The sequence below is a fragment of the Callorhinchus milii genome, unplaced genomic scaffold (assembly GCF_018977255.1).
Source record: "Callorhinchus milii isolate IMCB2004 unplaced genomic scaffold, IMCB_Cmil_1.0 Scaffold23, whole genome shotgun sequence".
NCBI lineage: Eukaryota > Metazoa > Chordata > Chondrichthyes > Chimaeriformes > Callorhinchidae > Callorhinchus > Callorhinchus milii.
The window spans coordinates 8,849,233-8,877,216 of record NW_024704764.1 but is presented as its reverse complement, the minus strand read 5'-3'; the positions used below and the strand labels follow the sequence as shown (position 1 = coordinate 8,877,216).

The window sequence follows — 27,984 nt, the reverse complement described above, 5'->3', positions numbered from 1 at the left end:
CGCGCGCCGATTGGTCGGCGCGGCCGTCGGTCAAAAGGAGTGTGACCGGAGGAGACCTCCAGCAGAGGTTAGGTTGTCGCGCGGGAGCCGGAGCCCGAGCGCGAGCGCCAACAACAGCCTCAACCGTCGTCGCCGCCGCCGCCATCATAGCCACAGCGTCGTCGTCGTCGTCCTCCGAGGCGGTTTCTCCTCCTCTTCCTCCTCGAGTCGAAGTGCGTCAAAGCTTCCTTCACAAGGTGAGGAGGAGGGAGAGACTAAACACAAACAGACAGACAGACAGACAAACAGCGCTAACTAACCCTTAACTTCATTCGGGAGCGAGTGAAGTCGAGGGAGAAAGTGGCGGCGGTGGGGGGGACGGGACTGGACGGGACGGCGACAGATTCTCCTGAGGTGTTTTGAGGTGGAGGTGGAGGGGGTGGTGGGGGGGAAGGGGAGGGAAGGGGGAGACGGTTGTTCGGGAAGAGGCGATGCCTCGCTCCTAAACTGACTGACTGGACTGTCACCCGAGGAGGAGGAGGAGGAGAGGGGGAGGAGTGTGAGTGTGTGAGTGTGAGGCAAAGAAAAATCGGAACAGTTTTCCTTTTTCTTTTCTTTCTCCCATTCTCTCTCTCTCTCTCGCTCTCTGGTGAGGAGGAGGAGGAGGGAAAGAAGGAGGGCTTGAAGGTGAAAGCAAAAAAAAAAGGGGAAAAAGAAACTTCAGCAGAAGTGACTCTCTCTCTCTCGCTCCCCCCGCCCGCCCCCCCGCCCCCCTCTCTCTCTCTCTCTCTCTCTCGCTCTTCTCTCACCGTTTTCCCAACCAAGGTAAGTCTACTCCGATTTTTTTTTTGGCCTCTTCCCCCCCCCCACCCCACTCCCACCTCCTTCTCCCCCACTCCCACCTCCTTCTCCCCCACTTCCACCTCCTTCTCCCCACTCCCACCTCCTTCTCCCCCACTCCCACCTCCTTCTCCCCACTCCCACCTCCTTCTCCCCCTCTCCCCCATTTCCACCTCCTCCCCCACCCTCTCCCCCCTCCCTTACCCCACCTCCTTCTCCCCGCCTCTCTCCCCCACTCCCACCTCCTTCTTCCCCCTCCTTCTCCCCCACTCCCACCTCCTTCTCCCCCTCTCCCCCATTTCCACCTCCTCCCCCTCTCTCTCCCCCACTCCCACCTCCTTCTCCCCCCCTCTCTCCCCCACTCCCACCTCCTTGTCCCCCCTCTCTCCCCCACTCCCACCTCCTTGTCACCCCCTCTCTCCCCCACTCCCACCTCCTTCTCCCCAAGTCAAATCCTTACTGTAACTTGCTAACTCTGCCTGACCTGAGGGGTGATGATGGGGTGAGGGGTGATGATGGGGTGGATGTATCTTGAATGTGCTTTATTGGATTTTTGTGACACCCCATTTTCCTTCTATTTTGCACCCCTCTTCCCCCCCCCCCCATCTCCCTCTCCTCTCTCTCCCCCCTCCCCCTCCATCCCATCTTCTTCCCTATCCTATCCTGTGTATGTTATATTTTCGCCCACGAAATGTACGGTCAATTCACTTTACAGTGTATCCTGTAAAGGGGCTTTGAGACGTCCCGAAAACGTGATAAGGCTCTGTGTCAAATGCCAGGACTATTATTATTATCTCCCCCACCAACACCCAAGAAAGTGTTTAGTTGTAGGACGACACTTGTCTTTATTCCAATTTGACAGCTGTTCATTGGGGCATTTTTAAGATCTTTATCTTTGTTTACTGATAATACATGGTAGGTGGTGCGGGGGGGGGGAGAGAAAATCTGTAGAAAACTTGAAGGCAGTCACAGTATCCTTTTATTTTTGTGGCTGGGGCACATTTGTCTGCAAAACACACAGCCATTAACTTGACAGTAAATCCTGTGAGTCATTGAGACATCCTCCTGATGTAAAAGATGCCAAATCAAATGCAAGGATTATTATTATTATTCAGCAGTGAATCTCACTGAATTCTTCACTTGTTAGAAGGGAATGCTGATTTGTGAAAGAAAATGGACTGTCAACCAGCTTGTTTTGGTCTGTGTGTGGTGTGGGAGGCGGAGAGAGACGTTAACTGCTTTTACTTGGGGCCTAACTGAAGGAAGTGTGCTAACTGTTTATATACGGAAGGAAGGATATTACTATGTGTGTAGGGCACAATTTCTGTTAATAAAGGTACCAGTTGGAGAACGAGTTGGAGAATTAAACTTCATTTTTATTGTTGTGCATATGGCAAACACATGAATGAATAAATAAATGAATGTTGGAAGAATAGTGATTTTGGAAGCTATGCCTTGTACACTTGGAATCAGTAGTGTGCAAATAATTGTTGTTGACAGCCATTTACAGTACAGATGAGGCAATTCAGACACAGTGCTTCGAGATTCTTCTCCGTGTGAAGGGTGCAATATAAATACAAGTTTTGTGGTAGGTATTGAGATCCTAATATGAGTTGAACTAATACTCCACAGACATTAAATTTGAGTATGGGAAGTGCATGGGTTATTAGTCCAACCTGCATTCTAGACCAGTGTGTTTACAGTTGAAATCATTGGAATATATTTAAAATTGACACCAAATGCACCTTTACAGGTTCGTTTACTGGAAGATTCTTTTACTACCATTGTAACTAGTTTATTCACACAATGTTGTATTTGAAAACATGAATAATATTTTGGTTATTTTGTTTGGAAGTTATAATAATATAGTAAAAGTGCTATGTCAAATGCAAGAATTATAAGTTTTGATGTCACTAATTTATTTTAAATGTGCTGAGGTAGTAGTCCAGATAAAAATTTACAGGGCATTTTGCACCAGACCTGCAAAGTAAAATTGTAGGTACCACAATTGTAAGTTATATTTTGTGTATACCTTGAGGTTTTTAAACCGTGTAATGTAATTTAATTCATTTTTTAAAGTAGTGGAATGATGTTCTGTATGAAGCGTGCAGGGTTGTTTATATTATGTTCTTTCATCCCTTCCAGGATATTTAATATGTCCAGTTTGCTTATTGTTATTATTTTAGCTTTTTTAAAAAAATACCTCTAATGCTAAGGGAGTTGTGCTCCTTTTGATATATCAGTGGCTTCCTTGCAATGTAAAGTAGTAAAGTAGGCAGTGTGATACTAATATTTCACCACGCAAACCTCCTCCTCGCTGAGGTAAACGATTAAAGATGTTTCATACAGTGGTCAGCCAGGATACATCATTAGTGTTAGGAGTTTCCCAGCATGTCGCAGTACAGCAAATCAATAACCTGTGGAGACTGTCAGTTCCTGGTTTACAAATAACAACAACAACAACTTGGATTTGTATAGCGCCCTCCACGCCGGACGGCAACTCAGAGCGCTTAAATAAGCTGAGGGCCGCCAAGAAAGTTCTTTTGGCATTTCTGCTTCCTCCTCGTGCAAGCTTGAAATGTTACAGCTGTGATGTCTGACCGCAACAGGCATAACTTTCAATAAACTCGTATCCATTTAGATACGCCTGCAGAATGGTGTTGCTACACAATATGACATTTGATGTCGGCCTGTGTAGCAAATCGCAGCATTGTAGGAAGTTGCTCTGACGGTCTAATGCTGCATTACAAAAAGGAAATGAAATTCAGAATGTTAATCTCTATCTTAATATTGGTGGGCAATGTTGTTTTGCATATTATTTGTGCATGAATCTGGAGTGGAATGATATTGAAACTAGAAGGTGTGAATTATGGATCAGATTACGAGAATAAGGAAGGAAGTTCATTGTAAGAAGTAATTTTACTGGCAGTGACGTTAAACAACCCCCCCCCCCGGCCCCCCCAAGCCAGTTACTGGGAATATTCTTTCCCTGTTATTCAGCAATTGATTCAGCATTCATTAACCACATTCACCTGAAAGGATGAGACTGATGGTGTTCGGGCTTCTGCCATATTTACACTTTATGGTTATCTTAGGTCGTGTGCGGCTGATACCTGTGGTAATGGGGAAGTGACTGTTGGGCATTTTTGGTCAAAATCCTTTTGGTGCTGCCTTCCTTTCCCCTTGGCTCATTTTATGCATAATGATTAAAACCAATAATCTCTTCAAAAATAAAATAATAATAATTCAATCTATGGTTGTTTGTGGGACACTGCTGTGCGCAATTTGTTGCTGTGATTCACCCACAAAATACAGACATTTCACTTTACAGTATATTCTGTAAATAGCTTTGAGTTTCAAAGATATGATAAGGCGCTATATCAAATACAAAGATTATTATGAAAGTAAATTGACCAGTTGTGGAGTACAGTAATTGTTAGGCTGAATTACAACAGTAATTGTTACTCTGTGCTTTTAATCCTCCATATTACGGGAATTACAGGTCGGAACGCTATAAATATGCTCTGACTGGAATGGTTTGGCAATAGTACAAGTGCATGGGTTTGCTATTTGAACAGGCCTATTGTTTTAGAAAGATTAAAAAAATTTCATGTAGACATTGGCTTTCTGCCTACTTAAATGTAGTAGAATAAACTTGATCCAAAATACTTCAACATGTTCACTTTTGTACCTATGTGTCATTCCATTACCTGTGCAATACTTCTGAGATGTGACATCCTTACGTTTGGGGTTATACCACAAAGTAAAACCAGTTTGACTTCATTTGACTTGGTGACTCAACTATTCATCTCTGTACTTCAGTAGCAAAACAATTGGTTGGCATCGTCAGAAAAGTGTAATTTGTCGCCATTATACTTGCAAAGTAATGTAATTTAGCTTTTTCTGTGGTGTGGATTTATGTGGATGATACCCGAAGGATATTTATTTCTAATGCAGTTTGATATTTCCTTATTTCCTTTGCTCCTAAACTGACTCGTATTTCATTAGGGCAAATGCCAATGTAATTCTTCATGAAAACCAGATGAACATTATAATTTTGCGACCTTTTAGGACGAACGTTGCCTGCCTCTGAAGTTTTATTAAGCACTTTGATTCCATTAATGACTCACCGCGTCAGCCTGAAACACCTCAGCTGATGCTAAGATGGTACCTTTATTTATATTGTATGCGTGGCTTTAGATGTGCACAAAAATCTTTGTACTTTTTTTCTTTCGTGGTTGACGTCATCCAAACACTTTTGGGGTTTTAGTCTTAATTCCCCACTTTCCCCAGCTGTCTATTATTCTGACAAAGTTACAATTACAGGCTATATTTTAGTGGTAATTGGGGAGGGGAATTTTTATATAAATCTCAGACAGTTCTGAATTGAATACATTCCTGTGCTGTATTGCATAGACTCTTCAACTGGATCATTGCCTTCAACATATTTAGAGAGACAGTATATTTAACTTAACTTGCATTTTAACTCATTCCTGACTTATAATTTATTATTTAACTCCCCCAGCTCGGTGTCGTGTTTCGCCACTGTCAAGCACTCTGGGACGCTACCCTGCGTGAGGGGGGTTATCCAAATGCAAGTTGTAAAACTAATTTGACTTTTGTTGATGTAACCAGAGTGTGATATGCACACGGTTGCAAAGTTTAAGTGCCATGGTACGGGAAGCAAGCGAAGCTATTAAAAGATTGTGATCTGTATGATAAGTGCTGCACAGTCTTTGTTCCTGAATTTGTCAGTTTAATTTTAGAACTCTAATGCCTGGTAGCGGTAAATGGGTGTAGGCAGCTATGAATCGTCAGGTGGAGAGTTCAGACCCTTGGCAAATTTATTGTCTTATTGTTGGGAATTGAGAGAAAAAAGCTTTGGTATCCAAATGTCACTTAGACAGAGCAATATTACACCACTATTGATTTCATTTTGTCATCAAGAGTCAGATTGCCCCCCCCCCCCCCCACTCTGTTGCAAATAACCTGAAAAACAATAGGTTCTTGTTTTGATATGGTTTTAGTGCAATTAAAATAGCCAATTATTTTCTTAAAGATAGAATAATTCCTTGTCCCCACGTCACCTACATACAACAACTTGCATTTGTATAGAGCTCTTCATGCGGAGAGCGTCGTATCTTGGCTTGTTCAAGTATCTTGTCGTTCAGATGGTTTAGATTCTTTTACGTTTTATAATCTTATTGAATGTGTTTGTGCTGGTTTCTTCGCTTGGGTGCAGATTTCAGGAGAAAACCCAAACAGGAACATTTTTGATGTACATCTCACAAAGTTGACACGGCTGACTTAATCCTCTTATGCAAAGATAATCCTTGAAACTGAGGGAGTTTCCCAGCCACTGCAAAGTCTAAGAAATCCACGTATATTGGAAACAAGAATCCTAGTCAATCCTCTCTAACCTCTTGTGTGTGTGTGTGTGTGTGGGCGTATGCATGATTTCATTCTAGCACATGATTTTTAAAACTTGATTGGGCTTTCACACCCAATCATTTTACACTTGGTCTGATGTTCAGTATAGAAAATAGGTGATTCCAGAGAAACAAACCTTTCTGTGATTACTCCATTTCATGACTCACTCAGGAATTCTCCTTAAACTGTGAACTGTGGCTATATGAGTTTTCTACACTTTACCTCTCTGGAGGATTATCTACTAACGTGAATCATTCATCAGGTATAACTTCAATTCTCTACACAGATATACACAGGCATTTTCTATTGCAAGTTAATTACTGGTATCTTTGAATTTATTGCCTGAAATTGTAATGCTTCCTATGTTTTTTCTGCACTGAAGTTTGTTCTGCCTTTGTTGGAGTAGATTAGCTTTGATGTTTGCCTATGTAAAACAAACTTCTGCACTTCAGACTAGCTCTTTGTTTGGGAAGTTTCACAGTGATAAGGCACTATATCAAATGCAAATAGTTAAAATTATTACGCAATTGGTGAACCCTGGATACGTTCTGCTGTGTCAGTTTAACTCACCAGCTGTTTTGCGACATTCGATTTTAAGATGATCAACAAGGTTCAATTTCTCTAGCTAGAGATGGCTTCCCCCGAAAGAGGAAACGTTAAAACATCCACCACACCTTCACAGATGGGACCTCGGTTTAACCTCAGGACCTTCGACAATAGAGGGTTCTCTCAGTCCTGCACTATGTTGGCGCTTCAACGTAGACTGATTGCTCCTGTGTTCAACTCCCTGCACAAGTGGCCGATTTAATCAGTCCAGAATTTTGCACTGCAGCCCTGCCAACCAAGAAATAATTATTTTTTCATGACTTTCGAAGGATGGTATAATCGTGCACTATCCGCAGTTTCTTTTTCCGTTTGTTAAGGTCAACGTTTCTCTCTTGCGCTTTTTTTTTTTGGTAAGAGTTAATTTCCTGTGCGGTTATCACTTAACTTATTAACGTCCTGTGCAGTCAGCAAAACATTTCATGATAAATGCGTCGTATTTTAATTTAACTTGCGCCTGTCAGATTGTAACTTTTCGTCATGTGATTTTTAAAATTCAGATCTAAGCGCCAAGTCAAAATGAATTTAGCTTGACACGGGAATTTAGTTTTTAAATAGAATGTAGTAAAGTTAAGAACCACCTGTTGTTATGCTTCTCCTGATTTGAACGTGTATTTGGACTAAGAATAATAATCCTTGCATTTGAGATGGCGCTTTTCACGTCGGGAGGACGTCCCAAAGCGCTTCACAGAACACACTGTAAAGTGAATTGACTGTATATTTGTGGGCGGACGCGGCAGCCATTTGCGCACAGCAATGTCCCACAAACAGTCGTAGATTGAAAATGACCAATTTATTATTGTTTTTGGTTTTGGAGGACTATTATTAGGCTCTGTGTGGTGTAAGGAAACTTGCCCAAGGTTTCGCCCTGTGCCTGGAATTGAACTCAGGTCTCTCACTTGCAAAGTGAGTGCTCTAACCACTGAGCTACAGGACTCCACGTTCGTTGTACGTGTAGTTGGACTGGGTTTACGAAAAGCTTAAAAATGACAACTTAATGGCATTTTCTCTGGTGGGGTAGAACTGCTTGCAGATATTGCTTGTTACGGTTCGTTCCTCGCAAATTCAGACTTTCACACTTCCGAAACCTATAAAAATCCTACTTCAGTTCCATTGATCAACCAATTCCATTGATTGGAGTTGCTCTGATCAAAATATACTTGGCATTGAGAACACAACAGAGACAAAGTTTGTAAGGGGAGGGTGGGGTGGGGGGGGGGCGCGATAGCAGGTTTCTAAAAGTTTTGCCCTTTCTCATAAATTCTAGTATCCCTAGTTTTGTTGCAAGGTGAGAGACCATCTGTTTCTATCAGTGTGTTTCATTATTTGGGGAAGTTTTATGAGGTGAGAATGTTTAGAATTGTTAGAAGTGGGTGTTTTTTAGAATTGTTAGAAGTGGGTGTTTTTTTTTACAAAAAAAAACAAGTTGCTACAAATGTTAAAGGAAACTATTTACCGACTAGAAGTGACATAAGCACCGTGGAAAGTAACTGAATCTACGTTGGGTGGGGAATTTACTAGTTTGGGAAGAAACTGTTTCTCTTAACCTACATAATTTTGGTATGATTGTACAGGTCTAAGCTTTTCATAGACTGCTGTCTTCCTCTTGCGTCATTAAGGTTGTGGGGGGGAGGGGGTGGTGGGGGGGGGGGGAGTGGTGGAGGAATATTTGAGTATTGGGTTATCTGCTGTTGCTGTTTAATTTGGGGAAATGTAAAACTGCTTTGAAAAAAAAATCAGCCAAATTGCCACAATATAGTCCTTGTTCTGAGTGTCCCGGGGCCATTGCTTAGTAATGTGGACGCCCGTTTATTCAGATGTGCTTTATTTAAAGTACGTGGCTCATCCTGGTCCATTTGAGTTGAGTAAAGGGGGAGAGCCTCTTTATTAAGAAATGTGAACTAAGCAAATGGCCTGCGACCAAAACTGGAGTATGCTGGTATAATACGAGAAGTGACTGTTTCATGTCTAGTCTATATTCACTTCCATTTTGATGAATTGGAACTAGCAACTACTGTATTTCTTTGTGGCCAGTTGAATTCACCATTATTCTTTGTGTGTTTACTTCCATGAATGCTATGCTCCAGCCTAAAGACATCGAAGATTCCTGTTCCATCCGTGTATGTTTTGAACCGGGTTTTTCACCTTCTAAGTAGACAGTCACAGCATTTTACACTATATCCTGTCAAGCACTTTGAAGCATCCTCTGGATGTGAAAAGTGCTGCGTCAAATGCAAGGATTATTACTATTATTAAAAAGTAGTTGTGACTTGAGACCTTGCTATGTGCAAACTGGCTGCTGTGGTTGAATAGCAAAGTCACTACACCGTAGGGACTGAAATTCTTTCAGGCATTTCAGGTATAAGTGCTTTATCAAATGCAAGGATTATTAACTCAGATTGCAATTGGCTTTTTTTTTNCTCGACATGAAATAAAAATGATCAGGAAAGGGAACCCTCCCACCCTGTATATTTCTGTTTTAATACTATTAATTTTGTCCTTTAAGTGCGCAGTGGGTCTCCTTGTCCTGCATTTCCAACGTGTACCGTGTACAATTGTCTTGATAGTGCACAATATACATTATTATCCGTGCACCTAATATATCTGAGCATTCTAAAAGCTTTCCAGTGAACTTGCATGAAACCGTGGCAAGTGAAGGAGTTCATAGTAATGTTATGCAATAACTCGTTTTATTTTGGCATTTTTTAGCTCGCGGTCACCTCCTCACACGATGGCGCAGTGGAACCAGTTACAGCAGTTGGACACGAGATACCTGGAGCAATTGCACCAGCTTTACAGTGACAGCTTCCCCATGGAGCTCAGGCAGTTTCTGGCAGCTTGGATAGAAACTCAAGATTGGTACGTACAACAGGCGTTTAGTTTACATAAGAACATAAGAACTTGTTAGGCGCAAGAAGACCAAGGTCCATCCAATTCGCCTTCCACATCCTGATAGTTGCATGATACGTCATGTCACAAACTAAATATTATATCCCGAGATATTATTTCCCTAACCAAAATCTATCTAACTTGTTCTTGGATATTTAAATGCTTTAAACCCAAATTCACCAACAAAGTACACAGTCACAGTAGTATATCCTGTGAAGCTCATTGAGACATCCTCTTGACGTGAAAGGTGCTGTATCAAATGCATGGATTATAAATATAATTATTCAAGTTGCCCTTCTTTGTGTGTGGGGGAAGGGGGGGTGTGTCTTTGGTGTGTATCACATGTAGAAGTTTTTTTGTTTTAGAAATCTTTCAATATATACCTTAATTAACAAATGTAATGGGGATTGATGGAAAGAAAAATGATTGGAACATGTTCCTGGTATTGATCGCTGACTGTTTAATTTGTAGGGCATATGCAGCTAGTAAGGAGTCTCATGCCACCCTGGTATTTCACAATCTGTTGGGCGAGATTGATCAGCAATACAGCAGGTTTCTGCAGGAATCCAACGTCCTGTATCAGCACAACCTAAGAAAGATTAAACAGTACCTCCAGGTATGTCATGTTGTCTCTCGATTAAATATCTTTCACTTAATTTCTTAATCACAAACTACTTTATCGCAGTTTGACGTGGAGACATTTACATTACATTAATGTGAAAGTGCAAGTTTATAGCCTTCTGACTTTATTTATATCATGGTCTTTCAATCTTAAGTCCTGGGAGTTTGGTCTTTGTCAGGACAGGACAAATCCCCAGCTGAACAATTTGGTGGCATTGAGGAAACTTTGAGGTTTCTAAGCAATTGGAGATGTCTCAACGATGAGGCGCTATATCAAATGCAAGGATTATTATTATTATTATTATTATGATTAGCTAAATTTGAATCCCTTTTATTCTGCAACTTTGAATGCGCCTGATTTCAGCAGCACTTGCTTGTTGTTGAGTTTGCACCTTGTCCTCAGGATCTCTTTCCCCACTCCAGCGAAACGCAGAAGAATTTGAAGTCGTGTTGGACCCTGTTGGAAAATAAGAGGACAGAGTAGCTATCAGTGAACCATCGACACTGGCACTTCAGGCAATTCTTGTATTTGCGGGGAAAACCGTGGAGGAGGAAAAGAGTTGATTGAAAAAAAGATTACATTCCTGTGGTGTGGCAGATCACCACACATCTAATCAGCCTTAACGTTTAAGGAGTTTCGAAACTTCAAATTCCATTGTATCTAACGGGTTTACAATTTGAGCTGAAGGGTGCCAATAAACTATAGCAAACTAAACCGTTGGCTATGATTTCTCGACCAGGGCAGAGAGTTTTTCTCTGGGTGTCCTGGCCAACTATCCCCCAACTCAAATTGGTCAGTCACTCCACGGCTGTTTGTGAGACATTGCCGTAGGTAAATTGGCTGCTGCGCTTCGTGCACAAAATAGTACGCACCATCGCGTCACTTTACACTTCAGAATCCTGGGAAGCGCTTTGAAATGTCTCAATAATATTATTATTATCTCGATGGCATGATAAAGCACTGTAAAAAAAAATTAAGAATTATTGATTTTCCTTCATTGCAACTAAGGCAAGGAATCATACTTTTGATTTTTTTTTAAATGAAATATTTTTGTTCTGTTTTCAGAGCAGGTACCTGGAGCGGCCGATGGAAATTGCACGGATCATCGCTCGCTGCTTGTGGGAAGAAGCTCGTCTCCTTCAGGTGGCTGCCTCAGTGTCACAGGTGGGTGACATGCCTAACAACAACAACTTGCATTTATACAGTGCCCCTTACGCATGGTAGAATCCCAGAGCGCTTTCCAACCAGCATTCTAAAGCTGTGTATGCCCACATGCTTTCTGGGTAGAGTTAATCCGCCAATTTAAGATCAGAGGTTTTAATAGGTGTTTTATACTTAAAAAAAAATGTGTGTGGGGTAAACTAGGAAGAAGGAAAAGAGTCGAAATAAGGGAGGGGAGAAAAAAGGATTTCATTCCTGTGGAGTAGCAGATTGCCACATATATGATCAGCCTTAACCTTTAAAGTATTTTTTGTCAGGGTTCTTTAAATGAGGGTGAAATTCAAGCAGATTCAGACTTTGCTGTTGCAATGGGCTGTTTTTAAAATAAACTTAAATGTACTTTTAAAGCACAAGTAAGCAAGCAAAGCTTTCTTTCATTGCTGAAAACTAAAGGCAGTATTTTTTTCTCTCTACATGTATGTAGCAAGCCGGTCAGTCACCACACCATAGCTCTGTGGTTACAGAGAAACAACAAATCCTTGAACACAATCTGCAGGATGTACGGAAGCGAGTGCAGGTATGTCCACGAGAGGAGACGAAAAACGTTAAGATTTAATATTCCTTCCCTTTAATTTGGATTGATGTCTGCTCACAGCGGTTCAGTGAGCAGAACATGTTTTTTTGCCTTGTCTTTCTGAACATATTCACAGTTCATATTTTTGATATTTATTTTGCAGGATCTTGAACACAAGATAAAAGTGCTGGAGAACCTACAGGATGACTTTGATTTTAATTACAAGACCCTGAAAAGCCAAGGAGGTAAGTGGTGGTGGTTTCAAGCATAGGAAGCCATTTGCTTCACTATCCCTTAGCTCCCCCAACAGAGTTGATCTAATTCCTTTGCTCTTTCCCTGATCGTATCTGCTGGCGCTCGCTCCCCTTTTATATCTCGTTCAATTGAAGCCATCATTTTGTCACCCCTTTTTAAAATGCTTTGTGAAATCGGTTCTAATACGAGATCCAAGTTGGGCTAATTGCTCACGGACCAACCAGGGTTAAATGGCTTTATAATCGGCCTGATCTCCTTTGGCCCATTTTATCTCCTCCCAAACTACCCACCACACTATTTTTCCTATCATAGCATCAAGCTGTTTTAAATGAGATCAACCATCCTTTAGCCCAACCCGCTCTTTAGATCCCGTTGTTAACAGTATGACAGAGAATACTAAGAAGGATATTAATTAATTTCATAATTAATACTTTTCCCAAACACATTTACACGCACACCATATTGGTGCTGACTGTGTTTGCAACAACTGAACTCTTGTGTTTTTTTTTGATCTGAACTTTAACAGATGTGCAGGATCTGAATGGTAATTCACAGGCAGCCACAAGGCAGAAGATGGCACAGCTGGAGCAAATGTTGACCGCTTTGGACCAGATGAGAAGGGTACGGTTCTTAAAAACAAAACAAAAAAACTTGTTTTAAAAACTTTCCATATACACAAATAGTACCTCTGCTGTCAATTTTCTGACATGTTGCATTGCAGCCACGTTAACATGGATTCACAGGTGTGGAGGTAATTCTTTGCTTCCTTACTTAATGTATTCTTTTTTTTAAAATTAAAAACACAGCAAATCGTCACTGACTTGGCTGCACTTCTGTCTACCATGGAGTTTGTGCAGAAAACTCTGACCGACGAGGAACTGGCTGATTGGAAAAGGCGACAGCAGATCGCGTGTATAGGAGGCCCACCCAACATCTGCCTTGACCGTCTCGAAACCTGGTAACAAAACATTCTGAGTAGATTTATTGTTCAGGGTATGGTTTGCTAACCGTATACAAATTGGCACAACCAGGGGATTGAGAGTTGCAATACTTTTAAGAGTCCATGTTGAATGCTAGTTTCTTCTTGTGGGGGGAAACACGTGTTGGTCATTGGCTACAAATAGTCATTGCACTACGTATAAACTTTGAAGCGCTTTGAGACGTTCTTGTTTTTTTATTATTATTGGTATTATAGAGCCTGCTATGTGGCAACTCTTTACTTTGATTTCCCTGCCGTTTGTATCCTTTATATCTTTATTTATCACGTATCTGTTCATCTCAGTCGGTTCCCAATCTGTGGCTTTCTGAGGTTTGTTGACAGTCCAAATACCCAAATGTAACATGAAGCTAGCTCCTCTATACTTTTGGAGTCGAATTTGTCTTTAAACACCACAAAAATCCAGTGGTTTAGTTTTATTCTCAATGGAAGAAAAGTAAGATTGTGCCTTGAATGACTTGTTTGAATATTAAGCTTCCTTTTTTTTCCTTTCTTATCAGGATCACATCTTTGGCAGAGTCTCAACTCCAAACACGTCAGCAGATCAAGAAGCTGGAAGAACTACAACAAAAGGTTTCTTACAAAGGCGATCCCATTGTTCACCACAGGCCGGTTCTGGAGGACAGAATTGTTGAATTATTTCGGACCCTCATTAAAAGGTAAATTGGTCACTCAATCCGCGACTGTTTGTGGGACGCTGTGCGCAACTGGCTGCCGCGTTTAGCCCACAAAGTGTAGCCAATTCATTTTACAGTGTATTCTGTGAAGCGATTTGCGACGTTTCGAAGATGTCATGAGGCATCAAATCCAAGGATTATTATTATTACTTTGAGTGCTCTCTGCCTCTCTCACTCTGATCTTCCACAGTGCTCACAGAGAAATGGTGAACAACTGCATATAGTGTCAAATAACTCGACTACCCTGGGTGTTCAAAACAAAATGAGGAAAAGTGTATTTAATATGTCTAAGGTGTAAAAAAAAAAGCATCTTGTGAGCAGGGGAGAATGTTCATTCTGTTTGTGTTTGAGCTCAGTGGTGGATGAGCCACTATTATCCCACTACACCAACCAGTACTGTGATCTCTTAAATTTTTTGCCCTCAGCTGATTGATTATTCCTTTCTCCGCCTTTGATTTGTTACCCATCTTACCTCTTCTCGTAGCCTCTGATGTAATTACTAACTTGGTAAAGATCAGCCACTGGCTGTTAGATGCAAGCCAGTAATTAGATGAGCCAGGCTTTAATCCCAAGTCTGTGTGTGTTTATGTATGTATACATTGACAGATTAACGTGCTTTGCCACAACAAACAAAAATGTTTCATGTGTGCTCAATCCTTTGTTGTAGCTGATGAATGTGTTTTCTGTTCTCAGTGCTTTTGTTGTAGAGAGGCAGCCATGCATGCCAATGCACCCAGACCGGCCCCTGGTGATCAAAACGGGTGTGCAATTCACAACAAAAGTCAGGTAAGTCGAATATTGGCAAATCTCGTAACTGCTTGCCAGGATCAATGTGTGTGCCAGAGGTGTTAGCTTTTCCACTGCTACCATACAACCCGTCCTTACATTGGAATTGGATAAGGATCTGTTTAAAGCGTGAATTAGTTGGGCTTAAAGCCAATCATTTGAAATGACTTCTTAGAGGTCAGTGTTCGAGTGGTCTCCTGTGCTTGTGCTCCAGGTAAATATAAGCTGTTCCAGAAATTCAAAATGCATTTTGTTCACTTGAATCAATAACTGGTTCTACAGAAATGTTACTTAAGTGGCCGTCGTGGTTGAAAAGGAGAATAGAATCAGGAAGTTGGGGTTAGCGGATGTCAAGCTTGAGCTTTAACCTGTCAGTTTATAGGGAAGAATGACCAACCGATCAACAAAATGAGCGCCAGAAAGTTTCTTATCTCCACTCTTATTTAATTTAGCTCACATAATCGACGGAACTGTCTTTGATCACAAGCTTTTTGTGCTCAATTTGCCACCTTGAGTTGAAATTCCTTCCTTAACTATTCACCTGAAGTCTGTTAGTGTTTTATTCTGTAGTAGGAGCTCTTGAAAGTTTTTAACTATTGCTGGATAATAATGTGGAAGGGCAACAGAACATGCCATTGCCTTCTGTTCCCAGTTCCCAGCAAGATTGTAATCAGCTTGTTCCCAAAAATACACCGGGCAAGGATTAGCTTCAGATTATCATGCAATTCAATATTGTACAACCGATACCCATTGCTGACATTGAACAAAATTTGGCTCCTTATTGACCCCTTATCCTTTGATCTTAGAAAATCTTGAGCTTAGTCAATGCACTATGCTGCCTCTTTACAGTGGAAGACCGCTTGTTCTTCAAGAGAAAAACAGTTTTAAGTCCACGTTGAGTGTTTTAACCCGTCTTTGTTAAATGGGGATCTAATGTCTGAAACTTAAAGCCTCCATCTAAAGAATTGGATGCAATCATTTCCATGCAAAACGCAGCATAAATCAATCCTAGCCAAGAAACAGTTTACAATGTGTCCTTTGTTGGAAGCAAAACTCTGACCCTGTCCTCAATTCTCATTGATATTCTCGAATTGGGGGTTGAGGAAGACTTTGAGTCCATTGTGTGTCAATGCTAATGAAGTGGGTATTTCCTAACTATTGGTGGCAGAAGTAACTTTATTCCAATAATGGTGTGTTTCTGAAAGGGTTGATGGATTTTGTTTGTGGAAGCTTGTTGCATATCTCAGGACAGATAATGAGGTTTGTTCTTTAATGAGCAGTTCCTCTGAATGGTAACCACTACGTTTGAGTAAACCTGGTTCTCTTCTGTTTCCAGGTTACTGGTGAAATTTCCCGAGCTAAACTATCAGCTTAAAATCAAGGTTGCTATTGACAAGTGAGTATTTAGCAACTCTGATACTCCTGTTCAGAGACTTGGTCATTGACCCTACGTATAAATCTATACTCTTTCTCCCATTAGTTGTGTTTTTATTTAATTTTTTTGAAAAAAAAAGGCTTAGTTCTGTCTCATTACCTGTAATATCGGTTCCCGTTTCTCCATGGAGGAGCTTACACTGATTTTGACTTGGGTAGAAGTGAAACTTGAATCATTTTCTTTTGTTCCAGGGATTGTGGCGATGGGTCAGCATTGAGAGGGTGAGTTTGTTTTTCTCGTGTCGTATAACTCTTAAGTGTAAAATTTCACCATCTTACCTTTGGGAGAAGGACGCAGTTCACTAGCACGATGGACCGAATAGTCTCCTTCTGTGTTGTAAAATTCTATGATTCCTTAGTGGGATTAGTTGGTGGCTCTTTCAAAGAGCCAGCACAGGCACGATGGGCCGAATGGCCTCCCTCTGTGCTGTAAGATTCTATGATCTCCCGAAGCCAGAACCAGTTTGGCTGTAGGTGTCCAGTGCTTCCAGGTGTGTTCTGGGCTGACGTGTCACTGTGTCTCCTCATGTGTAGGTCACGGAAATTTAACATACTGGGAACCAATACAAAGGTCATGAATATGGAGGAATCCAACAACGGAAGCCTGTCTGCGGAGTTCAAGCATTTGGTAAGTGTCGTGAAGAGAGCGATTAATCGGCGAAGGACGTGGGCTCAGGAATTCTACCTGGTTCTTGGCTTTAGAACTGTTCTCTCAACAGAGCAGAGTGTGCAAGTTCTTAAATTCAGTCGATGGTTCTTGAAAGGTGTTGCTGATGAATGTCTTGTTTTGCTTTGCAGACGTTGAGGGAACAGAGATGTGGGAATGGAGGCAGAGCCAGCAGTGATGTAAGTACCAATCTCTTCCCCCCCCACCCCCCCCCCCCACCCCTGCATTCTGCCCAAACACAGCTGTATCTAAGGAGCGGTAAGGTTTAATCTATTTCAACATCACTGAGGGAGAGTTGTGATGTGAGTGCGATTGCTGGGATATTGTGACTTTCCTGGGTTTTTTTGAGGAGAAGAAAATAATCGGGGATGGAATTTCTCTTTCTCCAGGCTTCCCTCATCGTGACTGAGGAACTGCACCTGATCACATTCGAGACTGAGGTTTATCACCAGGGGCTCAAGATTGATTTGGAGGTTTGATCCTTACTCAGACTATACTACTATACAACTTGCATTTATAAATCGCCCCTCGCGCAGGTAGCGTCCCTGAGCGCTGCACTTTTGGAACCGTTGTGTCGTGTGTTTTGATTTTTAAAACTGAAATATACTTAGTGATATTTTAAAGTTTTTATTGCAAATGAGCTCAAGTTTGCTTTAAACTATCGTGTTGGCTCGGGAAGTTATTTTCTTTGAGAGTGACTTAAAGGAGCGGCACCTTGTTAGACTGCATTATCTCCCAATATTAACTGTGCCATTTGGAACTGTCCAGACCTGATTTTTGAACTGTTTATTAAGTTGCATCAGTTTTAAGACACACACAGTCCCTCTTCACCTATCAGCTCACTCCCAACTCAGCAGAAAGGAATGGAAGCTGTTTCCTGTAAGAAAGGTGTCTCTGTAAGAAAACTATACCTCTATACCCCTAAAAAAAAAGTGTTCTGAGATGTGATTTAGATTAAAACGAGAATTTGTGTGTTTGACCTTCAATGGTCTTTCTCTACCAGACGTCATCGCTCCCCGTGGTAGTGATCTCCAACATCTGCCAGATGCCAAACGCCTGGGCCTCCATTCTCTGGTACAACATGCTGACCAACAACCCAAAGGTACAAAACTCTCCTGGTGTTTCAACCACTATCTATTTTATCTTGTCAAGACCACTTTGACCGCGCTTTCAGTCATCATGTAGAGTCCTGTAGCTCAGTGGTTAGAGCTCTAACCGACTCGCCTTGCAAGTGAGAGCACCTGGGTTCCTGGGTAGGTCGGGGAGAAAAGTTAGCCATGTTTCTTTAGTCCACGCTTCTCTGTTTATCTAGCAGTAAGTAGGAACCCGGTTGTGAGTTGATTGACGAACACAGTTAGCTGTATGAAGCACTTTCAGACGTCGTCCTGATGTGAAAGAAGCTGTGCAACTGTACATTAGAAGAGTCATTGAATCATTGGATACCCTAAATCACTACACTTTCCAGTATATTGTGCGAAGTGCTTGAGATGTCTCAAAGGCATGATTAGGCGCTATATCAAATGCAAGGATTATTATTAAGCTGCATCAGAATTGTTTAGTAACACGAAGATGTGCATCAGACACTTTACGGCAATGAATAGTTGTTGTTGGGGTTCTTTTTGCTCTCCTTTTCAAAGAGCTTTGTAGGGTAATGAGCAGTAAGACTGGTCTCTGGGGTATTAAGGGAATCTATTTACTTTGTGGTATGGCAGATGAAACCACTCCCCCCACCCCTCGACTGTGTGTGTGTGTGTGATGTGTGTGTGTCTCTCTCTCTCACTCTCCACCTCTCTGGGAAAGCAATTGATCAGATGCCATTTAGTATACAATATTTGCTGTGGCCGCCAGGTTAAGTCGCAGGTTTTGAATATTTACTGATTGATCGCGCGTTGCATTTGTGAACCAGAACGTGAACTTCTTCACCAAACCCCCGGTAGCCACTTGGGACCAGGTGGCTGAGATTCTCAGCTGGCAGTTCTCCTCCACCACGAAGAGAGGCCTCAACATGGAGCAGCTGGCAACGCTGGCCGAGAAACTGCTGGGTGAGCACCTCACCTCCCTGCTGTGTTTTACCATTCACTATGTGATTTGTGATGGATAATAATCTTTCTAATAATCCTTGGGTTGTTCTCTCCCGCCCCAGGCTCCGCTCCCCCATCCCCCAGAGGATAAAGTTCAAAATCCTCACCTTCAAAGCCCTCCGCGGCCTTGCCCCTTCCTGCCTGTGTGACCTGCTAACGCCATGTCGACCTGTCCGCTCAGCAGCCTCCAGTCTGCTTCACGTCTCACGCCCTGGCCGGCCCCACCATCGGCGGCCGGGCCTTCAGCCTCTCTGCCCCCACCTTTAGGAACTCTAGCCCACCGTCCCTTCATCTGGCTCTCTCCATTGCCTCCTTCAAGGCCCATCTCAAGACCCTCCTCTTCCACCATAGCTTCAGTAACCCTCCCTCCCCTCCACCCTTCCAGATCCCAGCTCGGGTGTCGGGTGCAAATTACTGACTGTCCAGTGTCTTGGGACGTCCTCCTGACATGAAAGGCGCTGTGTACATGTAATGTGTTGTTGCTTAAATCAAAAAAAAAAGTTTTATCAGAATTATTTTTTTTAGGTCCTGGAGTCAACTATTCTGGGTGTCACATCACGTGGGCAAAATTCTGCAAAGTAAGTAAATTATCAGCTATTGGTTACCCAAATCTTAGTTGAAAAATTAAGTTACCCGTCATTGATTTAATATCAACGTGGTAAAAATCCTCCAAGACTACAAATGCTTAGTTAATGGTCAACTTGTTTTCTATTAACTGTGGCCATTTGATGTATTTATAATGCAATTGTTTTGAATAAGATGAAATGTGAGAGATTTGTCAATCTTTATTGCACCTTTTTCAATACATCTTTTCATTGAGGTAGAATAAAACTCGAGTACATGTTTCAGCTTGTAGTTGGACTGTTCTGTTCTGTATGTTGTCGTAGAGGATTAATGTTCATGTTTCTACTCGTGCTTTCTTCCTGTTTATTAGGAGAATATGCCGGGCAAAGGGTTCTCATTCTGGGTGTGGTTGGACAACATCATAGACCTGGTGAAGAAGTTCATTCTGTCACTCTGGAATGATGGGTAAGAGTTCAACTGCATCGCTGTGTGAGTGTGTGTGGGTCCACTCTCTTCAGTTCTCTCCCCCCCCCCTCCCCACCCTCACCCCAAGACCGGCTAAGGTGCCCAACCAGCAATGTAAAGCGCGCCCTGAGATATCCTCCGAACATAAATTATACGACTGTTTATAAATGTCAATTGTATTGTACCTGATTGCTTAATAAGTAGGAGATTAAAACTCTGGCCAACCTGATGTTGGATAAGGCATAACCCTGGCTTGTGTCTAAAGAACATTCGAATACTGTATTAGGTGCTGTAGTTCCAATAAGTGCTATTTTTATTAAAAGGTACATCATGGGTTTCATAAGCAAAGAGAGGGAGCGAGCCCTGCTCAGTCAGAAACCACCAGGTACCTTCCTCCTGCGATTCAGTGAAAGCAATAAAGAAGGTGGAATAACCTTCACGTGGGTGGAAAAGGACATCAATGGTATGTAATCACTTCATACTTGCTTTCTAATAATAATAATCCTTGTATTTGACACAGCGCCTTATCACGCCTTTGAGACGTCTCAAAGCGCTTCACAAAATATACTGTAGAGTGAATTGACTGCGGGCCCAACGCGGCAGCCAATTGTGCCCAGCAGCGTCCCACAAACAGTCAGATATTGAGTGGCCACATTACCATTATTATTTTTAAGTCATTATTACCCCTGGAAAGTGATCTGCCAATCGACTAACAAGTGGGTTCCTTGTTAATGCTAACAAGTGGGTTCCTACTTAATCCTAGTTAAACAGTGGGGTGTGTGGGGATAAGGAAACTTGCCTAAGGTTTTTGCCTGTTCCCCCCGGGATTCCAACCCAGATCCTCTTGCTTGTAAGGCTCTAACCACTAAGCTACAGATGTCGTGATGTGCAAAATTGTTTGGGTGAATTCCTATTTGTCAGACTTACTTTAAGCTTTTGTGGGTCACTCCCCACTTTAAATGAGATTCCCAGCAGTAAACCAGCCCAGTGACTTACTGGCTGCTATCGGGAAGTGAAAGCTCAAGTCTCTCAAGCTCAAGTTGATGCCTTCCTGCTAAATTTACAGCATGTGCAAATGTCCGGTAACAGTCTGGCTGCTGGGAGTGAGTCAGAGAGCCATATACAGTAAGCCGTGAGGAAGTGAGTCGAGACCTGTAGCTGTTTCGGACACGAGAGTAACGCTTGACAGTAAGCTAAAGGAGACTCTTCAGAATAGAACTGGATAGAATAGATAAGCCTTGCATTTGATACAGCGCCTTATCCCGTCTTCAAGATGTCTCAAAGCGCTTCACAGAATATACTGTAAAACGAATTGACTGTACATTTTGTGGGAGAAACACGACAGCCAATTGCTCACGACCAGTCGTGGATTGAGTGCCCTAACCTTACATCAGGTTACTCTAAAGGGGAGCACAGGTGATGGATGATGCTTCTGTAGATTCTTTGAATACTGGAGATTAGATTTAAGAATGAAACCTGGTTATCCCATCTTGTTCTTCATCATTCACTATTAGAATAGGAACAGGAGGAGGCCATTCAGCCCCTCAAGCCTGTTCTGCATTCTATTAGATCATGGCTGATCTGTACTTCAACTCCATTTACCCGCCCTTGCCCCATATCCCTTGATACGCTGACCTAACAAACAAATTTGGGTCCAGCCATAATCCGCAGCCTTTTGGGGGGAGAGAAGAGTTCCAGATTTCATCATCATCATTTCGCCCACAAAAATATACAGTCAATTCACTTTACAGTATATGCTGTGAAGCGCTTTGAGAAGTCTCGGAGACGTGATAAGGCGCCGTATCAGATGCAAGTATTATTATTAGCAGAGTGCCTCAGAGCGTAATGTGTGCTTAACCTGGCACGTGCAACAACAACAACAACAGCAAGATTCCATTTATAAAGCGCCTTTCACGTCAGGAGGACGTCCCAAGGCGCTGTACAGTTGGGTCATGACCCGAGCAGGGGGGAAATGGTCAGGGTGAGGGAAGGGAGGGAGCAAGGAGGGGGAAATGGTCAGGGTGAGGGGAGGGAAGGGAGGGAGCGAGGAGGGGGAAGAGAGTCGAGAGGGGAGCTGAAGGCACGGTCAAAGAGAAAGGTTTTGAGACCGGCCTTGAAGGAGGAAAGGGAGGAAGCAAGGCGAAGGCACTGGGGGATGGAGTTCCAGAGCCTGGGGGCTGAGAGGCTGAAGGCCCGACCACCGATGGTTGGGGCGGGGGACGTGGAGCAGACCGGAGCCAGAGGAACGGAGGGTACGGGCAGGTAGGTAGGGGGATAGTAGGTCAGAGAGGTAGGAGGGAGCGAGGCCGTGAATGGCCTTGTAGGTGAGGATGAGGATCTTGAAATCAATCCTCTGGGGAATGGGGAGCCAGTGGAGGCGAGCGAGGGTAGGAGTGATGTGGTCCCGAAGCTGGTGCGGGACAGTACACGAGCTGCAGAGTTCTGAATGACCTGCAGTGTGGAGGGAGGTGCCGGGAAGGCCGGCGAGGAGAGAGTTCCCATAGTCCAGCCTTGAGGTGACAAAGGCGTGGACCAGGGTTTCAGCAGCGTGATACCCTCAACTTTTGATTTGTCTCTTTCTCTGTCAACCAGGGAAAACCCAGATCCAGTCCGTGGAGCCCTACACCAAACAGCAACTGACCAACATGTCCTTTGCTGACATCATCATCAGCTACAAGATCATGGACGCCACCAACATCCTGGTCTCTCCACTCGTCTACCTCTTTCCCGACATTCCCAAGGAAGAGGCCTTCGGAAAGTATTGCTGCAGTGAGCCCCAGGAGCCGATCGATCCCAACGACCCAGGTGAGCATTTTCCACCTCTCCCGCAATCATGTTAGGAACAGGAAAAGGCCATTCAGCCCCTCGAGACTGTTCCGCCATTCTATTAGATAGTGGCTGATCTGTACCTCAACTCCAGTTACCCATATCCCTTCATCCCCTCACCTAAAAAATGCAGCACAACAGTGTCCTGCCAACAATGTAGAAAAATTATAGAAATAATTGAAATATACATCATAAGCAATGTAATGAAATAATAATAATTTGGTCGCTTAATCCACGCTGTTTGTGGGGACGCTGCTATGTGCAATTGGCCCGCGTTTCATCCGCAAAATATAAAGTCATTTTGCTTCACGGTATATTCTGTGAAGCGCTTGGAGACGTCTCGAAGACTTGATAAGGCGCTGTATGAAATGTAAGGATTATTATTATTAGATTTCCTGCCATATCAGTAGAGCACTTTAAAGGAAGATAGATGGTGTTTACACAGTATGTCTGGACCACATGGTGAGTTCCCGATACTGTGGCTGTGTCATTTATAGTGAAGCGCAAAACACAGTCCACATGTTTATTGTATGAAATAACAGCAGAAGTGACTGGGAAAACTCCGCAGGTCAGGCAGCATTTATGGCGAGAGGAAAATGAGTTAAAGGTTGCTTATTGTACGTTGGTTATTGTGTGATATGTGCCGGACTGTGGAATGTGCTTTCCGATTTGCATCGATTTGATTTTTTATTTCGTCTCTCATACCTATTTTTTTATTTTTTACAGACACCTTCGCTTACCTGAAGAGAAAGTTCATTTGTGTAACGCCGTGAGTATAAAGATTTTTTTACTATAACGACAATAATAATACTTGCATTTGACATAGTGCCTTATCACATCTTCGAGACATGGTAAGACGCTATATCAAACGCAAGGATTATTATTATTGCTGTTGTTGTTATTGCACAAAACCGTAATGTGACGTGGTATCGAACGAGGGGATTGTTGTAAAATTGAAAGCAGTGACTTTATTCGCGGCGTTGTGACGTGAGACCGTCTTCGAGACCCTTTTTTTGAAATTCAGCTCCATTGTTTCACCAGAACAAACTCGGGCAACACGAGCGACCTGTTCCCAATGTCTCCACGAACACTGGACTCACTGATGCACTGCGGTACCAACACGGAGAGCAGCGAGCAGGGGGCAGCAGGGGGACTCGGTAAGTGGTGACTGCGCCTCCAACAACTCCTACCACTTGCACTTGCAGGGCTCTCCCTCACGCAGGGCAGCGTCCCGGGGGGTTGACAGTGGCGAGCACCGCGCCGAACCGGGGTGGGGGGGTGGCGCGGGAGGAGGCGACAACTTTGCGGCATCTCCAAGCGCTTCGCAGAATATATTCTGTGAAGTGTAGCGACTGTATATTTTTGTGGGCGGAACGCGGCGGCCAATTGCGCACAGGGGTGCGCGTGGCGTAAGGAAACTTGCCCCAACACGTTGCCCTGCCCGGGAATCGAACCCGGGTCCTCTCGCTTGTGAGGCGGGCGCTCTAACCAATGAGCTGCGGGACTCTACAACTTATGAACCAGAAGTTGCAGAGTTCTGAAAGCCCTTGTGGGTTCTCTCCCCCTCTGCCTTTACAGATTCCATCACTTTGGACATGGAGTTTGGGACGGAATGTGCACCCTCTCCCATGTAAACCTCTCCAGATCTTCGACCGTTTTACATCTTCAGCATCATTAACCACTGGTTTTGTTGGCTTACCGAATAAGCCCTTTATATCTTATCATCTATTTTGTCGACGAGTAGTTTAATCACATTACTACCCATTTGCAATCTAATGCTTTTTACTGTAATGTTAATTTCCGGTTGCATATTTTTTCCAGATCGAACCCAATCTTAAAAAAAANGCGCAAAAAAAAAAGAGAAAATCTGTATTACGAAAGCTTTGTTTTATCCAAATTCGGGGCATCGACCTAAAGTTGTTCAGCTTCTCACGACAGCAAGTGGGTGAAGCGAATGAAATGTTCTCTTGCGGAGTGCGTCTCGAAGAACCTTGGTGCACTTACTGGACATGCTGCACATGTACACATGTCCTCTTTTTTAAATGCGGAACAAACCCCTCATTTATATAATATATATATATATATATATAATATATGTAGTCAAACTTATGCAACAGGCTCCCTAGGGAGACAGTGGAAGTAGAAAGGGTTGTTTGTTTCAAGAACAAATTAGATAGATTTCTGCTAGAAAATAATATCTGGGGCTACAGTGTATAGTTTGGGACACGGCGTGGCGTGACCAGGGATGGTGGAAGGTGAACTGGGCGGTCTTCTTTTGCCAGCAAATTCTTACGTTCTGATATATCTGGTAAACGCGGCTGCGTTATCACTCACTCCGCGTTGTGTGGTTTAAGTCATTCGTGGCGTTTAAAGATCCGTTCGTCAGGAGTGAGGGCCTCTTATTCCACTTGCGGTGGGAGATGCTGCACGATGAGAGGGACTTGGAATTGCTCTTCTCCCCCCGTCAGCCACACGACGCCTTCGCGTTCAGCCGATGTGCAGGAAGAGAACCACAGAGTAGGGCGCGCAGGGAGTAGTGATGCACGTTGCTACGTCCTAACGGCGCTGAAGAGGCCACTGCACAGTTTGGCTGAACATGTCTGGGCGACTGGCCTTTCTCTCTCTCGCTCCCTCTCCCCCTCTGGGCATTCATCTGATCTTCCCCGGCTTCTTGGCTCCTCGCCAGCGATGGGAACGGGAACCGGTGGGAGGGACAGGCCGAACAAAGCGTTTGGGGGGGGGGGGGGGGGCGTGAAGCGAACGATGCTATTTTGAAAAGAAAATTGTTTCTCTTGTTAACTCGGCGGTGATTATTGTACGGGGCAAACCTGCATCTTTGCGGTCGGGGCCAGGGGCGGCGAAGTGGGGGCGGGGAAGGAGAGGGGTAAAACTCTCGATCAGAAGAGAAGCAGCAGCCGTACTCCCAATACTAGGGATGCAAGTCACAGTCGGAGGCTTGTTTGGGAATAGCGCCTAAATCGGAATGCCACGCAGGAGCCCGTCTGGAGAATTTCCGGGTTATTGGAGAGGCCTTGGCTGAAGGAGACGTGGTTTCCGCGTCCGTTCTGCTTTTAAGTTTCCTTAAACTCGAATGTATTTCTTGATTTTTTTTCTTTTCATTTTTAAAAATATATATATATATATTTTATGGGAAATTTGATAAGATGAAAGCACACGCCCGGTCGTGCGGAGTAAAGGGGGACTTGGAATAAGACGGTGTTACGCTCACTCCCGTCGCTGGTCCGTGTGCGGTCGGAGGGACAGTTGGTTGTATTGTGGGAGGGGAGAAATGGCTGGAAAATCCCGGGTTATAAGTGGCCCTAATCTGCATTTCAACAACTTGCATTTACACAGAGCCTCCTTCACGCAGGGTAGCCCAGAGCGTGGTGGGGGGGGAGCCACGGTCGAAGAGGAAGGTCTTCAGGTGCGATCTGAGGATGGGGACGGAGGGGGCAAGGCGGAGGGTTAGGCGGAGTGTGTTCCGGAGTGTCTCAGAGAGTTAAGTCTCAAAAGTGCCGTGAGGTGAATTGGAGGGTCCCTGGTTGGCAACTCGGATCTATTCATGTTGACGCCATTGCCTGAAGCTACTCGTAGGAACGGCGATAGGAAAGTGATGGAACGATGCATTTTTATTCATATGAAATCGTGCGAGGGTATGAGCGAGGGCGCGCGTGTGCGAGGGCGCGCGTGTGCGAGGGCGCGCGTGAGCGAGGGCGCGCGCCTTTGTACGTGAGCGAGAGTGGCATTATACAATACCAAATACATTTACAATAGTTCCTTTCGCGTGGGGAAGACCTCTGCAGGTGCACTGTAGCATTTATTAACGATCGATTGATCGCAAGACAGCGATGTCAGTTTTTCCCCTCTTCTGTCCCTCCCACACACACACACACACGCGGACGTAACACACGTGTCTCTAACACAGTCTTCAGAAAATTACTGCCAATGACTTTTTTTCCCCCCCTTTTCTGTATTGCGGGCAGAGGGATTGCTTTTGGAATAAGGGTTTGGGATTTGTCAACGCGGGTGGGGGGGGTGTGGGTGTGGGAGGAAAAGTGAAGTTGCAAAGATACAGTGTCTTTAATTTTTAGGAAGAAAATTTTTTAGAAAAATTAATAACTACCTCTTGCCGCTTTTCCACGCTCCTCCCGCTGCAGCGTAGCACGGATTCGGTTCCTTTGTGCCGTTCGCCCCCGGTCCGGAGCGTTTTGCTTTCGGGAAGAGCACTTCTCCTGGACGCGACGGCTCGCGCTTACGGGGCGCCCCCCCCCCTCCGCGCAGGGCAGCGATCCAGAAGCCCTCGGGACGTAAGACGTCTGAAACGATAGCAGCGGTAAGGAGCTTTTACAGCGAGTGAGTGAGCTGTAAAGTCGGGAGGGTGTCGTCGTTCCAGTCGGAGACGGCTTAAGGCTGCATCGTTCTATTTCGGAGCCTCTCGCGCTGTGGCCTTGTGCGTTCGGATTCATTTTTTCTTAGTTAACCGTACGGTTGCGGATGTATTAAACCTGATGCGTGTACGAAAGCGGTGCGTGTGCGCGTGTGTATAAATGGAACGAGTGGCCGTTTGTTTTCGCTGTAAATTTTATTGCTGTAACTCTTCCCTTTGAATGATAAAGGCAAAGCTTTGTGTCGAGCGACGCTTTGCGTCTTGTGTGTCGTTGGCGTCTCACCCGGATACGAGCACAAAGTCGACTCGCGGCACTTAAATGAGCATTTAGATGATGATGATGATAATAATAAAAGCAGCACCGAGAGTCGTGCCGCCTTACTCCGATGGCATAGTGGTTGGCGCGATCGGAAGCGAGATGACCTGGGTTTGATTCCCGGGCAGAGCAAGTTTCCTCACTCCTCGCGGCAAATAGGAACCCGGTCGTTCGTCGATCAGCGGATCGCTTTTCCCATCAAAAAATAATTCGGTCACTCAATCCACGACTATTTTGGGGGGTCGGTCGGGGGGGGGAACGACACTTCTGCGCGCAATCGGCTGCCTGCGTTCCGCCCGCAACATACACGCCTTTAGGTATATTTTTCTGTGGAGCGCTGTTTGAGACGTCGTCTCGAAGACGGCTGTGAGGCGCCGCGTCAGAGTCCAAGGATCATTATTAACGTCGTCGTCGTCGTGAGAGAGTAACGC

General features: G+C 44.0%; 1 protein-coding gene across 3 annotated transcripts; it reads left to right on the top strand.

Moving 5' to 3' along the window:
• The first annotated feature begins 159 nt into the window (after nt 1-159).
• On the top strand, nt 160-26,190 carry stat3 (signal transducer and activator of transcription 3 (acute-phase response factor)). Of its 3 annotated transcripts, none has more exons than XM_042343179.1 (24): nt 160-236; nt 9,562-9,711; nt 10,213-10,357; nt 11,429-11,527; nt 12,009-12,101; nt 12,262-12,343; nt 12,880-12,974; nt 13,160-13,311; nt 13,851-14,009; nt 14,721-14,813; nt 16,150-16,209; nt 16,440-16,469; nt 16,782-16,875; nt 17,046-17,093; nt 17,304-17,387; nt 17,918-18,016; nt 18,821-18,956; nt 19,521-19,573; nt 19,930-20,024; nt 20,348-20,487; nt 22,617-22,829; nt 23,577-23,619; nt 23,892-24,007; nt 24,429-26,190. In XM_042343179.1, the coding sequence occupies exons 2-24, from the start codon at nt 9,584-9,586 to the stop codon at nt 24,482-24,484; spliced, it is 2,313 nt and encodes a 770-aa protein (XP_042199113.1). In that variant the 5' UTR covers nt 160-236; nt 9,562-9,583; the 3' UTR covers nt 24,485-26,190. The 3 variants fall into 3 exon arrangements, with proteins under 3 accessions (XP_042199113.1, XP_042199112.1, XP_042199111.1); XM_042343178.1 differs by lacking the exon at nt 160-236 and adding an exon at nt 316-393; XM_042343177.1 differs by lacking the exon at nt 160-236 and adding an exon at nt 762-804.
• Nucleotides 26,191-27,984: the final 1,794 nt, after the last annotated feature.